At 37.6% G+C, this 19,661-nt stretch overlaps 1 protein-coding gene across 3 annotated transcripts; it reads right to left on the bottom strand.

Annotated features, from left to right (window-relative positions):
- Positions 1 to 456: 456 nt before the first annotated feature.
- rfng (RFNG O-fucosylpeptide 3-beta-N-acetylglucosaminyltransferase) lies at positions 457 to 19,433 on the bottom strand. Of its 3 annotated transcripts, none has more exons than XR_013783112.1 (10): positions 19,140 to 19,417; positions 16,335 to 16,754; positions 9,835 to 9,883; positions 9,499 to 9,601; positions 8,173 to 8,326; positions 7,262 to 7,347; positions 5,105 to 5,270; positions 2,112 to 2,197; positions 1,888 to 2,007; positions 457 to 1,518 (listed from the first exon to the last, which is right to left on the bottom strand). XR_013783112.1 is itself a non-coding variant. In XM_079397503.1 (9 exons), the coding sequence occupies exons 2-9, from the start codon at positions 16,674 to 16,676 to the stop codon at positions 1,941 to 1,943; spliced, it is 1,053 nt and encodes a 350-aa protein (XP_079253629.1). In that variant the 5' UTR covers positions 16,677 to 16,754; positions 19,140 to 19,398; the 3' UTR covers positions 457 to 1,940. The 3 variants fall into 3 exon arrangements, 1 of the variants encoding a protein (XP_079253629.1); XR_013783111.1 differs by having other exon boundaries at positions 459 to 1,427; positions 1,761 to 2,007; positions 19,140 to 19,433; XM_079397503.1 differs by having other exon boundaries at positions 457 to 2,007; positions 19,140 to 19,398.
- Positions 19,434 to 19,661: the final 228 nt, after the last annotated feature.

The raw sequence follows: 19,661 nt of genomic DNA, 5'->3' as shown, positions 1-19,661 counted from the left end.
TTGAATAAACACCTGAAATGATATAAATCATTTGTAAACTCGCATATTATTTGGTCTCAAGGTCTGAACCCTGTGGTTTTCTTCAAATAAGGTCCTTTAAGGATCATTTAAAGGCTAAAATCTGAACAAATGAATTCATGGTCATGCACAAGTCAGAACAGTTCTAGCATTTTGTATCTATACATCCATCCAAAGCAACTTCCAGGAACATCTGATTAATTCATACATTTCCTGGAAATCAAACCCATCAGCGGGTAGTTTATTATTTATATACAACATTTCAATAAACTGGTTTTGAAAATATGTTAAAGTGCATGAAAATGAATCCATATAATAATAAATCAACTACTCTTCTGTGAAGGACATGTTAAGTATTACTGTACATTTAATACTATAAACCCCCAGAAACTGTACTGCAGTAACAGGCATCATGTTCAAATGAATCATACACTGGCACATGCATAATAAATACATTTATTAACATGAAAATCATACTTGACATCATTATCAGTTTATCAGATAAAAAAAAAAAACAGGTGCAAGAAAATAGAGTAAACTGCAACAGTATTTGTTCCCGTCGACAGAGAGCAACATGTCACTGTTAAAGAACGAGGAACCATAGTGTAGTTTTGGCATGTTTACGCAAACCACTGGCCTGCAGTGAGGAACGTGTTTGTGCAAATATCAGACGGATCAGCATATTAAACTACATTTAAACACTCGTATCTGATCACCAACACTCACACTGGTGGTCCAATGGAAACAATTCAATGCATTCAACTATGATTGGATACATTATTAAAACTCAGAGTGATTACAATTGCTTTTTGGTCTTCTTTATATATATCCAACTGCTCAACTCCAAACAACAGCGTTTGGATCTAGAGACATACTGAGTGAATGGAGAATAACACGAGCTGAAAGCATTGGCAGTAGATGAGCTGGGCTGCAGAAATCTGGAAAACACAATACTATAAAACTGCATCAATACTGTTGTTCTCATCCTCAGAGGCATTTAGCACACATTTAAAGGCTTTTGTGGGCATATTACGACCCAAAGGAAAAAAATGACTATAAAGATGATATAAAAGCCACAGAAATGTGTCTTGAATCATTTAAAGAAAAACAATCCCCCAGTAAATCTGAGACTGTGCAATCCTGTCAAAATGCTCTTGCAACAGGGACTCGATGTGTCTAAATCACTTGGCAATTCTCAAAAAACCCACATATTTCAGAACAAAAATGCATTTAATAAATTGCAGCCACTCTGTTTAACTATATAAATGTAAAAAAGTACCAAGAAAAAACAACTTGTTGAAGGAATAGTTCAGCCAAAAATGAACATTAGCTGAAAATGTGGACGAGTGTGTTTCTTCATCAGGTTTGTAGAAAAGTGTCTCTGCATCAGTGTCTCAGCAATGGATGCTCTGCAGTGAATGGGTGCCGTCAGAATGAGAGTCCAAACAGCTGATAAAAACATCACAATAATCCACACCACTCCAGTCCATCAGTTAACATCTGGAGAAGACAAAAGCGGAGACAGCATTAAGATGTTTTGACCAAAGTTTCTAGTTAAAATATAGGGCCTCTAGCCATAATATTGTGTTCTAAAATAAAATAAAAAAGTCATCTGGTCTGAATCAGGAGAGAAATCTGCACAGATCAACACCATTTACAAACAAACAGTCCAAAATGTGTCACATGGATTATTGTGATGTTTTTATCAGCTGTTTGGACTCATTCTGACGGCACCCATTCACTGCAGAGACAGTGATGCAAATCTGAATCCAAATCTGATGAAGAAACACTCCTCTACACCTTGGATGGCCTGAGGGTGAGTGAACTTCCACAACTGTTTATCTTTGGGTGAACTATTCCTTTACATACGCATTATTTTGGTCTGAAGAGATTTCTGGAAAGCAGGATTCGTATGGCAGAGGTCAGTGACGAGTCTTGGGTGGACACCACTCTGTATCCGGGTAGAGCAGGCAGTGAAGCGTTTTAAATCTGAAGAGATAATGGTTGCTTCATAAAATCCAGCACTGAAACGTTATTTTGAAGTATTAGAGAAGGACTGTATGTATCTCGTGTGCATGTGTGTGTCTGTGTACCGTGTCGGGTCTTCAGCCAATGAGAACGCTCCTCCAACACTGACCACGTTCCTCCTGTTCTCGAACCCACCGTAACTGAGGGTCACCTGTGGAGGACAGAAACTGTGAGGACCTCAGGTATGTCAGTGGGATATTCTTCACAAAGGACACGATCAAACCCTGCGGTATAAACGCTGGAAGTGTGTGCTAGTTTAGACAACCACGGTGTTACAATATTAACCAGTCCCACCAGGATTTCACCATTTTTGGTCATTTTTTGCAATCAAGATGACTGATTTTATAGTGGTAATCTGCATAATTTTATAATATTTACCGTATTATGTATGACTAGTGTACATCTAGTGGCATACAGGACCGGTAAAAAGAAATAAAGAAAGCACCATTTTATAAAAGTCTTTTTTTTTTTTTTAAATGTACACAATATTTTATTATTAACAAATGAAATAAAGAGTCCTTCAATTAATTTCAGGTAGGTTTAGCATTCAAATAGAAAATAAAATACTGCACAGTTTTTATACTATAAGAATGAAATATATTGATCCTTATTAAAGCTACTAATATTACTGAGTCAAGAGCAGTGAGAGATTTTCTTTTTCTTTCATTGTTTGGTTAACATTAATGACAGACAGCAGTTATCACTTTAAGATCAATATATTCCCAGATCCAATATACTCAAATCATATTTTCTCACAACTGTTATAACATAACTGAATGTGTTTGTAAATACCCTCCAAAGCATGCGTTTTAAAGTAACTTAGAGTGTATCTGTTCAAAAGTGTGTGCTTGTGGCTTATTGCACGTTTTCTTTTTTTTGCACATCCATGCTTTTTCATTCATGCATGTCTCTTTATCAGACAAGTGGATATTTTCAGGGTTCCTACACATTTTCCATTTCAAAATTCCATTCTTTTCCAGACTCAGATTTCCAAACCTCTCAGTAGATCTTCAGACCATATTTAACACCAATGGTTCATGCAGCACTATTTTCAGATTTATATTTGGTATATATTATAGTCATCTGTAAATATTTGTATTTTTTATGTTTTTTTACATAGATTTTTGCATGCACACAAGAAACTTTTTTGTGCCCTCAAGAAACTACTCACATGCGCATGGGAATTTTTCGCATGCTTACACATCACTATTTCTAGATTTATATATCTCCTTTGTGCATCACTGCCATCTTACTATGAATAAAGTGAGAGAACTACACAAGAACTACTTGCTCAACATTAGTTTTTCCTTATGGTAGTACCTCTAATATCAAGGCCTAATGTCTAATTTAACACATCCTCTGCAGCAAAACCATGACTCGAAATGGGCTGATGGCATAATACAGCTGTGTGCATTGTCCTATTTGCCAAGTTCAAGGGTCTATAAAAGAGACTGGTATTGCAAAAAAAAAAAAAAAGTGTTCAAAATGTGGCATTCGTTCGGGCAGTATGTCATATTTCGAGGCCTTAGGTCTCTTTAATGCATATTCTGTGGTGCCCAAGAAACCCAACCGCTAGATGGGCTGATAGGTTCAGTGTGCATCGTCCTATAAGCTACGTTTAATGGTTTCTCGTGCACATATAAAAGTCTGTATATTTTTATTTTTGCAAAGATCCTCGAGGCTAAGAACATCATGAGAAGAAACCCAAAATACAAAACATTTTGCATAATTAAAAACTGCACCTTGAATTCATTCAGTCGTGTTTGGCAACCTCTAAACAATCACTAAACAGCTGCCATGAAAACACACTTCTTGTACGATAAACTTATTTTCATTAAATTCATTTTTTTAATAATAAAAAACAACTAAATGGGATAAAAGTCTGGAAATGCAAATATTTTAGCATACTCTGCTTACTTTTTTCCATACTTTTCCAGACCTGGAAATGACAAATCAAATCCAAACCGCATAGGAACCCTGTGTTTTGTGTATTGAGGGCAGACACTGCAGGCAAAACATTTTTTCATGCACCTGTCAAGTTTGAGATTTTGGGCTTTTTGGTTTTTCATAAAGTGTTTTTTCAGACTACTGGAAAGAAAACATCCAAAAGACACTGTTAAGTGTTTCTTTTATAGCATTTTATCTATTTGTGCCAATTACAATACATATTTGTAAAGGCCTTTTTCTCAAAATGAGTTTTTTCTCCTACACTGAGCCATAAATCTACACTTCAGCAGCACTTACACACCAAACTTTACATTTGTATTCCTATAGTCTATATCCTGAAGGTTTTTACTGAGGGATTTGTTCATATATAATTTGCTTGATTATATACAACATTTTAATCCCCCCCCCCAAACAATTGTGAAAATATAGTGTTTTCTGTCCGTTCTAAGCATTTTCTGAATTATGGAGTGACAAAAATGAGATACCTCTGTAAAAACATTTGGTCCCACTTTATATTAGGTGGCCTTAACTACTATGTACTTACATTAAAATTAATAATTTAGTACAATGCACTTATTGTGTACATACATGTTTTTACATTGTACTTATTTTAAAAAAATACTTGCATGTAATTACATCTGTAATTAATTTCTGTAATTCCATTTATAATTAACACTGTTGACCCATCCCTTACACTTTAACCTACCCGGACCACCAAACCTGTCCCTAAACTTACCCGTATCCCACCTCAATTGCAGCAAAAGTGTTTTGCAATACAATATGGACACAAGAAGTACATTGTACTTATTTTTTTGATGCAAGTACATAGTAGTTTAGATCACTTAATATAAAGTGGGACCAAACTTTTTACTCCAATATGTAAAAATTTGTTTTGAAACTGACATCAAGAAAACTTGTTTGCAATTTGCAATTATCAGTGTAATCAATCAGCTAGGTAAGGTGATAAATATGAGCTATTTTTTTACTCTATTCACCTGCAGTGTCTCGCCTTAGATGGTGAATTACACAGGACTGAAACAAAGTGTTGTTCTGTGACCGCTGGAGGTACGGATGAACAATCATGCAGCCTGTCTGTTCTCAGAGATCTGACCTGATGGAGTAAGCTGTCTGTGGGGAGTCTCTGCAGGTTCTCCAGGTGTGAGTGAAACAGGCCTGTTTGAGTCAGAGAGACCTCCAGCAGAGCCTCGATGATATAACCCACCGTACAGTCATCCGGGAGACGGATCTTCTCTGCTGTCGTGATGAAGTTTCCAAGACTGAGAGAGACAAAGACATTTTTTATTTTGGATGCGATTAATCGTTTGACAGCACTAGTAAAAACATTTACATGTTTGCCAAAGCATTTGCACGTAAACTTCATCGATTGGCATGTAAAGCCGTTTTAAACTGACACCGAAAACAGAAAAAAGCTGTTTGCACATTATTATGTGTTGTTGATGTCTAAATGTTTGCATACAGTAGCAGTCATGTGCACGCTGAATAAAGCTGCCAAGAATGCTGAAAGACGTGTTTACAGGAGGATTTGATGCTTTGCTTAAACACCCCAGCTGAAATAATAACTACACTTCCATAATGTACTTAAAGTGCTCTATTTTTGTGCCCTAATTTCGTACTTAATATACTAAAAATTATTCTTTAGTACTTCTTAAGATCATCTAAGTGTACTCAACTGTGCTATTTTGAAACGGCATGAATATGAACTAAAATGCACTTTTAACAAACCATCTCTGAATTTAAAAAATGTATTTAGTTGTAGTACACTTGAGTGTACTAGTGAATGAAAGATGGCTCAAGTGCACTACAAGTGCAGGGCTCAACATTAACGCTTGTCCGGGAGAAGTGAGTGTTCTGGTTGAGCAAGTGAAAGAGAAATGTACTTGCCCAATCGGACTTAACTTAAAAAAGTTAATACCAAAAACAATAATAACTGCCTTTATTTATGATATAGCCTTTGTTATAGGGGTGTGCGATATATATCGTTTGCGATAAGAAGAATCAATACACACCTAGAGAGCACGCATACATTAGGTAAAGTCGTCCAGGTTAGACTAGCTGTTCTTTCACTGCATGATTCAGTTTTACAATGCATGAAGAATGAGCAGAAAATTCAAGAAAATGTATATGTTTATATAATTTCATATAGTTTCAAAAGAAGATCGAGCACCGTTGTTATTCCTCCAAATGTGATTTTATAAGCGTTCAATAAACAAGAAGTTAACATTAAGAGACTTACGTTTTAGACACCATATATCCTGTTTTTGCTCTGTTTCACCAACAAAAATAATTCCAAACACAGCCACAGCACTGTTCTGCGTCTCTGAGCAACATGACAGTGCTTCGTTCCTGAATGAATCAACCGTTTAAATGATTCGGTTCAATCACAATGACTCACTTATTAACACTGACTTTCTGCCACCTACTGCTGGTTTTAATTTCACATTTACAGTATTTATTTATTTTTAAATAATTTCAAATATTATTTATTCATTTGTAACTGCAGATAAAAGCATTCCATGTCCCTCAGAGCTGCATTAACAGAGGGTAAATATATCCACTTCAGATGCAGCTTCTGTGTTTCCTGCACTGCAAAGATTCATTTGTTTGGTAACAGCCCAAATGTCTAATTATACTAATTGTCTGATTAAATTGAACTCTAATTTAAAAAAAAAATATTTAAGTTTGAAAATGCATTTATAAAGAAGTAAATATTAGCATTTTATTTTTAAGTTTAATATAAAATAATTGTATTTGTAATTAATACTCCCTTTTTATTTTAAAATACAACAGTATTATCACACTTTATTATTTTATTTAAAATGAAAAATCGAACTAAAACTAAATGTGTTTTGTATAACTACAATAAATAATTATATTTATAACTCATTTAAAAAAAAGTATCTCTGGGCAAGTAACTTTTCTACTCGGACAAGTAAATGAGAATGCTTTATGTCAAGCCCTGAAGTGGAGCTACATACAGTTTAAATACAGAGATAGTATGTTAAAAGTGCATTTCAGTTCATATTCACAGTTTTTCAGAAATAGTACAGTTGAGTAGACTTAGATGATCTTAAGAAGTACTAAAGAATCATATTTAGTATATTAAGTATAACATGAGTGCGTGGAAACAATAAGTACATTATGAAAGTGCACTTGTTGACCTGCATGACCTTTCCTACTAAGCAGCAACACAGTTTCTGAGAGCACAATCAGTGTAAGATCACAGAGCAGAGGAGAAGTGTGAGCTTGCCTTGCCCATGGACTCATTTTGAGCGCTAAGCCTCGGCTGATGCAGAATCCAGCTCCTCCGGTGGCAAACCAGAACTTCACTGAGACCTGCAGCAGAGAGTCCAGATTAGGGACAGATGCTTTCTTCTGCAACCATGCATTAAACTGAATCACAGAATATTTCTATTTCATATAAATGCTGTTCTTTTGTCTATTCATCTGTGAATCCTGAAAAATAATATGCATCAGTTTCCATAAAAATATTGTGCTGCTGTGTTCAACATTGATAATAATCAGAAATGTTTGTTGAGCAGTAAATCAGTATATTATTATGATTTCTGAAGATCATGTGACACTGAAGACTGGAGTAATGATGCTGAAAATACAGCTGCAGATCACAGAAATACATTACATTTTAGTTTTAAATTGAAATAATATTTCACAGTTTTTTTTGTTGATCAAATAAATGCAGCTTTGACAAACATATGCTTCCTAACAGCATCTTTAAAATATTTAGGCTGAGAATACTTTATTATAACATTAAATTCAAGACAAAATCTGAACATTATAGTAAAAAGTGGTATATCAATTTAACAGCATAAATGCTTTTTCCCCTTTATTTGGTAACAATTATTTGTTACCAGACTTTTGATTTAAACACATCTTCTTCGTGGGACCTACACTACAATTATTTGAAATACTAATACATCTGAAATAATACACTCTTTTAGTCAGAAGAAGAAAAAATGGACATACAAAAAACCCATGAAAACGCTGATTCTTTTTTCTGTTTATGTCATATTCTGCCTACTTTTACTATTCAGCTTGTTTGCGGTTGAACAAACGTATTATAATGGTCTTGTTGCAGCGGCCCTGTCTCCCACTGAATCAGCTCTGCGCTTTCTTTTAAGTGAAAATGCGAGAGCGGCTCACCGATCCGTCGCTCTTGACCCTCTCAGAGACCTCTATGGGATGATCCAGACTGGGTCGGCCCAGATAAACGTCCTGAGTGTGAGAATAAGACGACAGCAGCTCCAGCAAACTGGGCAGGATCACATAGTTATCATCATCCACATGACAGAACCACCTGCAGAACAGAGAGAACACACAACTCTGGAATCATCACCTTTCAAAATGCCTTTGATAGTCCCTTCTGCTCACCAAGGCTGCATTTATTTAATTAAAAATACAGTATAAAAATTGAAATATTATTACAATCTAAAACAGCTGTTTTCTGTGTGAATATGTGTTAAAGTGTAATGTATTTCTGTGATGCGCAGCTGTATTTTCAGCATCATTACTCCAGTCTTCAGTGTCACATGATCTTCAGAAATCATAATAATATACTGATTTACTGCTCAACAAACATTTCTGATTATTATCAATGTTGAACACAGTTGTGCTGCACAATATTTTTGTGGAAACTGTGATACATTTAATTTTTCAGGATTAACAGATGAATAGAAAGTTCAAAAAACAGCATTTATTTGAAATCTTTTATAACATCTAAAACACCTTTACTGTCACTTTTGATCAGTTCGATACATCCTTGCTGAATAAAAGTATCAATTTCTTTTTTTTTTATCTTATATAGCTAAACTTTTCAATGGTAGTGTATCAGTTTCCACAGAAACACAAAGCAGCAAAACCTGTTTTTAACTCTGATAATGAGAAACGCTGCCATCAGATGAACAAAAGAAATAAAATAGTGCTGTCAAACAATTAATCACGATTAACTGCATCCAAAATAAATGTTTTTGTTTACATAATATATGTGTGCACTGTGTATATTTATTATGTATATAGAAATAAACACACACATGTATCTGTATATTTAAGAAAAATGTGTTACATTTATACATTAAATGTTTATATATGATATAAATTATAGAAATATAAATACATGTGAATATTTTCAAAATATGTGTGTATTTATATATACAAAATAAATATACACAAAACACACATATATTATGTAAACAACTTTTTTTTGGAATGCAATTAATCGTTTGACAGCACTAAAAAACATTAAAATGCAATCGAATAAAAACAATGACTTTAAATTGTAATATTCTCAATACTGCTGTTTTACTGAATTTATCACCAAATTAAAGCAGCCTTGGCCAGAAAAAGACATTTAAAAACACTACAATTTCTTAACTTTTGACCAGTAGTGTAAATGAATGACATCTGCTGTATGATGACTGTACGCTATGATTTAATGCATTTAGCAGCCTGTGGCCTTCAGACGAACTCAACTTTTTCTGTGACTCGATGAACTTGTCATACTCCACAGACATCTTGCAGCACAGAGCTTGACGCGTGTGCGCCGCCGAGCAGTTGGTGTTGATGATGTTGAGCCCTTCAGGAGACAGTGACATGACAATGACTTATGATTTATTGATGATCACAGTCCATGTCATGATGAAATGAAGCATGAGTATGAGCTTCTTCTAACTAGGCATGGCTCAGGATGGTCAGCTAGTCCCTTAAACAGATTTTGCAATGGTATCTAGATTTTTTTTCTCTTAATTTGAAGCTTTAAAATGGTTTAAATGTGTTTTTTTATCTGCTCAGAGCAGGTTTAAGTGTTACCTGCTTTCTGTCTGAGCTCCTTGTCCTCTCCATCAGTGAAGATGAACGTCTGAAACAGAGAAAGTCAAAGTTCACTGCCCTGTGCAAACACAGCATTCACTGGAAAACAGTCAGGGATTTACAAACCTTTTTTAACCTGTCTGACATTAAATGAATAGTTAGGTAATTAGTGCCATCTAAACTTTTCTTCTAAAATTAGCATTATTCTCAGGCTCCTATATTTATGTTCAGTTATTTCACTTAAATGGCAAAGAAAAGAACCTATTCAATGCCATTAAAGTGAACTTACTGAACTTACACATGAGAGCCTGAGAAAAATGCTCATTTTAGAAGACAATTTCAGATGACACTTAGAGGCTTTTGCATCTGAACTCTTCAATATTTACTCAAAGCCTGCTGAGATTTAAAGTTAATATTTTAACAGTTTAATGACACAGTTCTCTGATATTAACCACATGACCACATGAAGGAAAACGCTGTTAGTTCAGTACCATTAAAATGCTATTATGGTAATTGTTTTGTACTTTTTTTTTGTATTTTCCATTTTAATGTTTAGTTACAGTTTTAGTAATTATGTTGGCCATTTTTATTAGTCATTCCCAGAAGTCCCTGTGTGACATATTGCATATTTTATATCAATAATTTTGTTTCTTCTTATTCAGCAGTAATGAACATTAATGTATTTTTATGTTAGATTATATAATATTCAGTGAATGTTTATTGCATTACTTTAGTGTTGTGTGCTACATTGATGGTGTTTTCTATTTTTGTGACATGCCACTTAATATAATAATGAACTAATCAACTCAGATTTCTACTGTACAAGCTACATTATCAAGGTGTTTATCTGTACATTTTACAGTAAAAAGCAGTTTGATGCCAATATAATATCCTGTAATACCTGGAACATATTTGTCCATACAGTAAACTTCTGACAACAACAGCTGTCAGCTTTTAACTAATTTTACTGGATTTTTTTATGGTGTTAATGAATAGTAAACAAAAACAATTTTCAATGCTGTGGTTTGGTTTACTTCACATACTGAAGAGCGTGATGCTCGCGGTGTTCTTTAGCCTCAGTAAGGACACAAACACATGAGCATTGCCTCCAGAACTGCTCTAGAGTCACTTCATCAGCATTTTACCGATCATTTGAGAACACTATTGTCATATCATACACATTACATTATTACTCCTCTTCGTCCCCTATGGGACATAAAGCTTCAATAAAGTAAAAAAAGTAAAGTCGTGACGTATTGTCAAGTATGGTGACCCATACTCGAAATTGGTGCTCTGCGTTTAACCCATCCAAGTGCACACACACAGCAGTGAGTAGTGAACAAATGCACACACACACACACACACACACACACACCCGGAGCAGACACCCGGAGCAGTGGGCATTTATGCTGCGGCGTCCGGGGAGCAGTTGGGGGTTCGGTGCCTTGCTCAAGGGCACCTCAGTCGTGGTATTGAGGGTGGAGAGAGCGCTGTACATTCACCCCCCCACCTACAATCCCTGCCGGCCGGGGACTCGAACCCACAACCTTTCGATTACGAGTCCGACTCTCTAACCATTAGGCCACGACTTCCCCCAATAAGCACTCTCCATTGCATTCGGTCCGTGGCAGCATGTTGGGCCTCTCCCCATGACAGATTCATCTGTTTCAGCTCGTGTCACAGTTCTGCGCCAGGTGGTTTTTGGTCTCCCAGGTTTTTTTTTTTTTTGCCAGGTGGTGTCCATCTTAAGACGATTTTTGTGATGTGGTCCTGTTCCATTCTCAACACGTCCCAGCCATCTCAGACGTCTATGCATAATCTCCTTAATCATACTCCAACTTCACGTTTTCTCATACAGTTCATTGTTGGAGAGCTTAGGCCAAAAAATTGGCATATTCATCAGAGGCATCCATTATGGAACACTTCCATTCTCCTCATGTCTGTTTTGACAGCTCGCCAGCTCTCAGAACCGTACAGCAGAACGGATTTTATATTGCTGTTATATGGGAGCATCTTCGTTTTAAGGCTGTATCGTTTTGATCTCCAGATAGGCCAGAGTTTGGAGAAGTCACCCGGAGCCTTTCCAAATCTTGTTTTAATATCTTTAGATGCCCCGCTGTCCTTACTGATAAGACTGCCCAGATAGCTGAAATCTTCCACAAACTCAAGTAGCTCATTATTAACAAGTATGGGTGCTGTGGGGACGGAGTTGACACACATGGCTTGTGTTTTGGAAGTATTGACACTGAGCCCAACTTGTCTAGCAAAGTTGTTCAGCCTATCAGTCTTAACCTGCATATCGTACCGGTTGGTTGATAGGAGAGCAAGATCGTCAGCGAAGTCAAGATCTTCCAGCTGGGAGAACAGAGTCCACTGGATGCCTCTGGGTCTGTCTGCTGTGCTGTTGGTTGTAATCCAGTCTATGGCGACCAGGAAGAGGATAGGGGAGATAATGCACCCCTGTCTCACTCCGGACTGTACGGGAAACCACTGAGAGAGGTCGTTTCCCGTGATGACACTACACTCAAAATGTTGAATGTTTTTATGATTGAGATTATCTTTGATGGTATTCCATAGGAGTGCAGTATCTTCCAGAGGGTGTTTCGGTGGACACTGTCAAAGGCCTTCCTGAAGTCCACGAAACTGATGTAAAGGGGTGTATTCCATTCCAAACATTGCTCTATGATGTTACGCAGAGCAAAAATCTGGTCCATAGATCCTCTTCCCTTCCTGAAGCCCGCTTGCTCCCGTCTAATCCTGGTGTCAATGGCTGTCTCCATCCGGTTAAGAAGGACTCTGCAAAACACCTTGCTTGGAATAAATAGAAGGGTGATTCCACGCCAGTTGTCGCAGTTCTTAATGTTGCCTTTCATAGGGACTTTGACAATAAGACCTTTGGACCAGTCTTCAGGGATGGTATCACTGTTCCAAATGTCTTGAAATAGGTCCGTCAGCACTCGTGTAGATGTTAGAATGTACAATTAGGTAGTGGTCACTATAGGAATCTATGGCTCTAACATCTTGCAGTGACCTGCGCCATTTACCATTAATGATGATGTGGTCGATTTGGTTGATGTTCCTACCATCAGGTGACTGCCATGTGAGCTTGTGGATGTTCTTGTGTGGGAAGATGGTACCTCCGATGACCAGGTTGTTGTTCGTGCAGAAATCAACAAGGCGTTCACCATTATCTGCCCATATCTGCCCATTGCCCTCTCATTGTTGGAATTGTCAGATCCCACTTTGGCATTCATGTCACCAGTTAGAAGAAGAACGTCGTGTTGGGGTACCTTTGAAACCACAATTTGCAGTTGTTCATACCAGTCTTCTTTGACCTCCTCCTCAGCCTCCTTGGTTGGTGCATAGCACTGTAAGATGGTGAGTTTACAAAACTTTGAGTTGAGGCGTACTCAGATCAGCCTTTCACTTACTGGTTCCCACTCCAGCAAGGTTTTGGCCTTCTCTTTGGAGATTAAAATGGCTACACCATGTGTATGGGTGTTCTCGTGTCCAGAATGGAGGATGACCGACCCATCATGTAGGACTTGACAACCGGAGCTGGTCCAGTGACTCTCACTTATCCCCAGGATGTCCAGGTGATACCTTTTCATCTCACTGAGGACTTGTGCTGTCTTGGTAGTCTCAAACATGGTTCGGACGTTCCATGCTCCAATGCGGATCCTTTCAGATTTCATGAGAGGTGGTCATACTGCCATCCAAAGAGTTTGGGTGGCCAGGGTCTACTATGGGCCTGATGTCAGTAGGATTGCTCATTGTAGTTTCTGTAACGATAGGTTTTTTACGTAGTGGCGTTGTTAGCGCCACGCACAACCCCCAACCTGGAGGACCAGGTGATGCCTTTCGTCTCTCTCCTCACCCAAGACCAATCTGGTATGGTTGAACCTGCCAGGAGCCATAGGCTCCCTCCAGCCTAGCTCTTGGGATCATAGAAGCACGCAAGCCTCTCCACCTCGACAAGGTCACAGCACGGGGAGAAGCATATCATACACGCAGAAACTTAAAAGATCTTCACAACAACCCGCCAAAATAAAAGTTTGGTTTTACTTAAAGAAATTGTGACAAAAACATTAATATTGTATAGTAGAATGTACATCTCAACATAGTAATAATAATACTAACATTAACACTAATTCTAATAATAATAATCATTATTATTATTATAGTAACTTTATTTTCAAAAGAATAATCACACAATTTTCTTCCATATTTTAACTTTAAAAGCAAACATCTGTTGCACATTGCTTGCCAAAAAAAATTTTTTTTGTTAAACATTCGTTTAATGCATTGTTGTAACGGTGTAATTTCATGATTTCAATTAATTAGACATGGTTTTTGAGTACTAAAATTTAATTCAACCATTCAAACGGAGTCCAGAAAAATTCAAATGGTATTGATACGATATTTTCCAACACTTAGTACATCTGATTTACATTTTGGAAAACTGAACAAATCCACTGAGATCCACTTTGATTTCGAGTCTAGGATAGTTTTTGCCAGGGTTGAGGGTTAAAGCTTTCCAACTTTTTTCCAGCTTTTTTTAAAAAGACATGCGTTTCCAACAAAATGAACTGTTAAGCATTTATCATCTGTAGATACTCTTTGGACCCTGTTCAGAAAATGTACAAAACATTTTAAGAGAGAAAGTAGAAGGTTATTCAAGTAGAAAGTCATAAAAGGAAAAAGCCTTGTGGACTTTGTCCCAAAATCTGAACATTGCAAATCTAACAGGGTAGTTGGCACTTCATATTGGAGCTGTTTTTACCAAACACAATCTCGCTTTATAAGCGAAGCGGAGCGCTTGTAATTTCTCCTGGGCATTTGGCTCTGTTGTGCAACGGCAAAACAATGGCGCTGCACTGTTTAACAGGTTAAGTCAATCTGGGGGGCCCCTCTGGGCCCCGCAGAGGCCTCAGGAAAGGGGCGTCTTAGTCAAGTGAATGTTCTTGGTGAAAGCAAACGCATGCTCGTGTCTGCGGCTCTCAGGTTTCTGAGGAACTTCCTCTTCCAGGGGCCCGAGGGCCACCAGCTCTGGACCCCTGTTAACCACCTCACCCTTAAATCGCCAGAACACTTCCTGAACACGGAGTGTGTGTGTTCACACCTAAACACCATCAACTGCAACGGCTCCAAAATCACAACCGAGGAGTCGAACCAAGCCCTCTTCACACATTTGATCTTTTTTTTAATCAAGTGTACAGTTTACAAGTCTCCTGTGTTAAGGCTTTATGAGATATAAACAGTCCTCACTTTAGATGAGCTCACACAAATAGATGGCTGGCAACTACTAAATGTTTTATAACTATGAATTACAGCAGGAATAGGTGTTAATAAAGCATTTATTAACACACCGAGCAATTATTATGATGTGTCTAAATAATAAGATTTATAAATGTACATTTAAATAGTTTATTAATCATTTACTTGCACTTTCTAAATGATCTGATGAACCACTGATAACTCCTAAATAACTGGTTTGTAAATAATGTAATAATTTAGAAATGTTAAATTGATCATTAATAAAGTATGAAAATACAATGATTAAACATCTATATTCTCAAGAATAAAACATTTATAGCTGTATTTATTTATTTAGTCATTTAGCAGACACTTTTATCCAAAGCGACTTACAAATGAGGACATAAGAAGCAATCAAACCAACAAAAGAGCAACAACCTGCAAGTGCTGTTACAAGCCTTGTTTAGCCTAACGCAGTATCAATGCCTTGAATTTAATGCCAGCAGCTATTGCTAGGCATATTTCTTATTTACACCAAATAGTACAGATTTTAGCTATACCATGAAAATACATATTGGTGCCCTATCAATAACATGATGTGAAAAATAATGCATCAAATCCAACGAGGTTAGTGCTTGTCAAACAACTAATCAATCAATCACATTCAAAATAAAAGTTTTTGTTTACATAATATATTTGTGTACTGTGCTTATTTATTATGCATATATAAATACACACATGTATTTAAGAAAAATATCTTGTGTTTATATATTAAATATATAAATTATATGAATATAAATATATACATGTAAATATTTTCAAAATATATACTGTATGTGTGTCTTTATATTAGTGCTGTCAAGTGATTAATCGCATCTAAAATTAACGTTTTTGTTTACATGCGTGTATACTGTGTATATTTATTATGTATATATAAATAAAAATATATTTATATGTAATATGAAATATAAGAATATAAATATTTTCAAAATATGTACTGTGTAATTACATATACATAATAAATGTATACAGTACACATACAAATATTATGTAAACAAACTTATTTTGGATGCGATTAATTGTTTGACAGCACTACATGAGGTCGAATAAACTTGAGTGCACCACCCGAAAAAAGTCATGAAAAATGATCCAACACAGTTAATAAGATCAAAAAAGAATGTATTGGGAGTTTGACCTCAGAAGAATTGAGTATTTATACACAGACGAATGAAACGCCTCCCTACCTGTTCCTTGGCTTCGGACACCCAGGTCTGGGACAGGAGCTGCAGTCTGGACTTGTGATATTTCCTAGTGGTCTTAACAGCTATAAAAACGTCTCTCAAACCTAAAGAGGAGTGTTTGGATCGGGACCCAGGGGAGCGGGTGTGTGACGGGCGAATGAAAGCACTGTCCTTGGCATCGTGGCTTCTTTGGCCGGGGCTCCTGTGTCCGGCTCCGGCGGGCCTGGGCAGATCCGTCTGTTGCTGAGGAGGCTGTAACGAGGGAATGAGGAGCACCAGAAGGGCACAGAGCGCCAGGGAAAGCAGAAAGCAGATTTTGTTGGTGCAGACATGGGATAAGTGCATTCTTCCGGTGCTCAACCGCCTGCGCCGGCCTGCCTCGCCACAACAACAGCGCCCATCCTCACTGCATCGCTGCGGACCCTGCGCAAACAAAACCACACGCAGGAGTTAAAGCAGGAGCTTTAACTGAAGCAATCATCTTAAAAATTAAAACTTTGTCATTAATCAATTACTAGTATCTTACAAATTACTAATAATCGTTCCAAACCCATAAAAGCTTCGTTCGTCTTGATTCATTGTTGAATACAGTATAACAAAGCCCAAGCTTGATGATGGATGCTATGGAGGAGGCGGTTCTATGGAAGCCTGTTTCCACCACTGAATTAAAAATAAAAGGTTATTGCGACTTTCTCACAGTTCTGACTTTTTTCTCTGAACTTCAAAAAGTCAGCAATTCTGAGAAATTAAGTCAGAATTATGTGATCTAAACATGCAACTGCGAGTTATTATTCTGACTATTTCTCGCAATTCTGACTTTTTTCTCAGAACTGCGTGATATAAACTCGCAATTCTGAGAACAAAAAAAAAAAAAGTGAGTTTGTATCTAGCAATTCAGACTTTATTTTAAAAAAAGTTAGACTTGCAAGATGTAAACTCGCAATCAAGAGAAAAAAAAAGACAGAATTGTGAGAAGTCACAAGTAGCTTTTTTTTTTTTTTCCCCATTCAGAGGAGGAAAGGGGTTTTCATAATGTTTACAGATGAGGTGATAAATTATTATTTTTTTATTACCAGTACCATCCACAGTTATCAAACAGCAGTCAAACAGCAAATAAATTAGACCGAGAAAGCGAGTAAAGAACATTATGACAGATTTTAGTCTAGCGTGAGTTTAGGCACTCTCAATCCGTAAAGCTGATGGCTTGATTAATGAATGTCTTATTTACATCATAAGTACATGCACCTTGTTGTTTACGATGAGAGAATTCACGTGAGAGCACACACACTGAATTCAGCGAGCATGAGCGCTGAACAAAAAAACTCATCCAAACGCCTCTGATTGGTCATTGCATTCATAAGCTCAACAGACTCGTCTGTGATTGGTTATAATGCGCAGCGCTGTAAAAAAATAAAATCACGGCACAACATTGAACAGATCTAAATTGAATGCTGCGCCCAACACTTTTAATTACATTTTTATTTTATTCGCGACAGCCGTAATGGATTTACTGTCCGACAAGGCGACACTGACCAGGGAAGAGTCAATATATAAAATTAGAATTTCTCTGGATTTACAAATCCTTGGGGACTTTTGGGATAACATAAGCACACAACTGCATGAAATATCACACTGTGCAAGTAGGATATATTATTACGAAAAATCTGCACAGATCAAGCAGCGTTTACAAAAAACAGCTCTAAACAAATATGTGGCTGGATTTTGTTGTGAGAGACAACAGCAGATGCACTTTTTCACTGGAGGAAGAGTTATTATGGATTAAAAATGTCTTAATGCTGGATTAGTTTCATCTTTTGTCTTCTCCAGATGTTAACTGATGGACTGGAGTGGTGTGGATTATTGTGATGTTTTTATCAGCTGTTTGGACTCTCATTCTGACGGCACCCATTCACTGCAGATGTGGAAGCTCCCCTCCATCCTGGAAATTTTCCATACACGATGCTCCAGCAAAACCAACAGCATCCTGAAGGACTCCACCCATCCCTCCCACAGTCTCTTCCAGCTCCTACCATCAGGAAGACAGCACCGGAGCATCAGAGCCCGCTCCGCCAGACTGCTCAACAGCTTTTTCCCCCAGGCTGTGAGAGCCCTGAACTCAACCCAGCCCCCCCCCCCATGCAAACCCCTACCTCCTGAAACATGGACCACCCCCCACCCCAAACCTTACCACACCAAAGAAAAAACTGTATGGAACTTTTTTGTGCAATTGGAAGTGTGCTACACACAGGTGAGTGGGCCTGTACAAACCACCTGTAGTAACACACTCTCCTCTTTGTGCACTAGACACTTTACACACACTGCTGCGTGAACACAATCCCACAAAAGACTCCGCGCACACACACACACTCTCTCTCTCTCTCTCTCTCTCTCTCTCACACACACACTCTCACTCAAACACACACAACCACACACACTCTCTCTCTCTCTCTCTCACACACACACAAACACTCACACAAACACACACACACACACACACACACACTCTCACTCAAACACACACAACCACACACTCTCTCTCTCTCTCACACACACACACACACACACACACACACACACACACACTCTCTCTCTCTCTCTCTCTCTCTCTCTCTCACACACACACACAAACACTCACACACACACACACACTCTCTCTCTCTCTCTCTCTCTCTCACACACACACACACACACACACACACAAACACTCACACAAACAAACAAACTCACAAACACATTCACTCACTCTCTCACACACACACTCTCACACACAGTGAATATAATAAATGTAGTTTCGGTGAAGTGTCTTACGTGCTGCTGCTCGTCGAGTGGAAGTGAAATCAGCGCGACTCCGGATTATCTGCTCTGGCTTCTTCTTCTTCTTCTTCTTCTTCTTCGCTCGATGCTTCCAGAAGTTCTCTGATCAACATGTATTACGCAGTTCCTCCAGAGCTCAGCTATCAATCATCACTGCTGTGTGTTGCGTTGTTTAATGTCCTCAGCGCCGAGGAGTGACTAATAACTAACTTCATTGTGCTTCAGTAGCTGCTAAAGCGCCTGCTTTGACTTCAGCGCCCTCTGCCGGATGTGACGTGCCAGCGCAGGGATGACGTCATGAAGTCCTTGTGGTTTTTGTAGTTTTGAGTCCTGATGAAATGGAATATGAAATTGGAATATGAAATGTTTTTCTTGGTTTTACACATTATGGGCGAGAAGAGTTGAGTTTATTTAATCAATCTTATTTTGTTTTTGGCTAAATATTTTATACACAAGTGTAACTTTTGTAAGAGTTTTTAAGTCATTCTTAATTTTTTTCATATGCATATTTCTTAA

This window comes from Barbus barbus (genome assembly GCF_936440315.1).
Source record: "Barbus barbus genome assembly, chromosome: 38".
NCBI lineage: Eukaryota > Metazoa > Chordata > Actinopteri > Cypriniformes > Cyprinidae > Barbus > Barbus barbus.
This window is presented reverse-complemented; position numbering and strand designations above follow the sequence as displayed.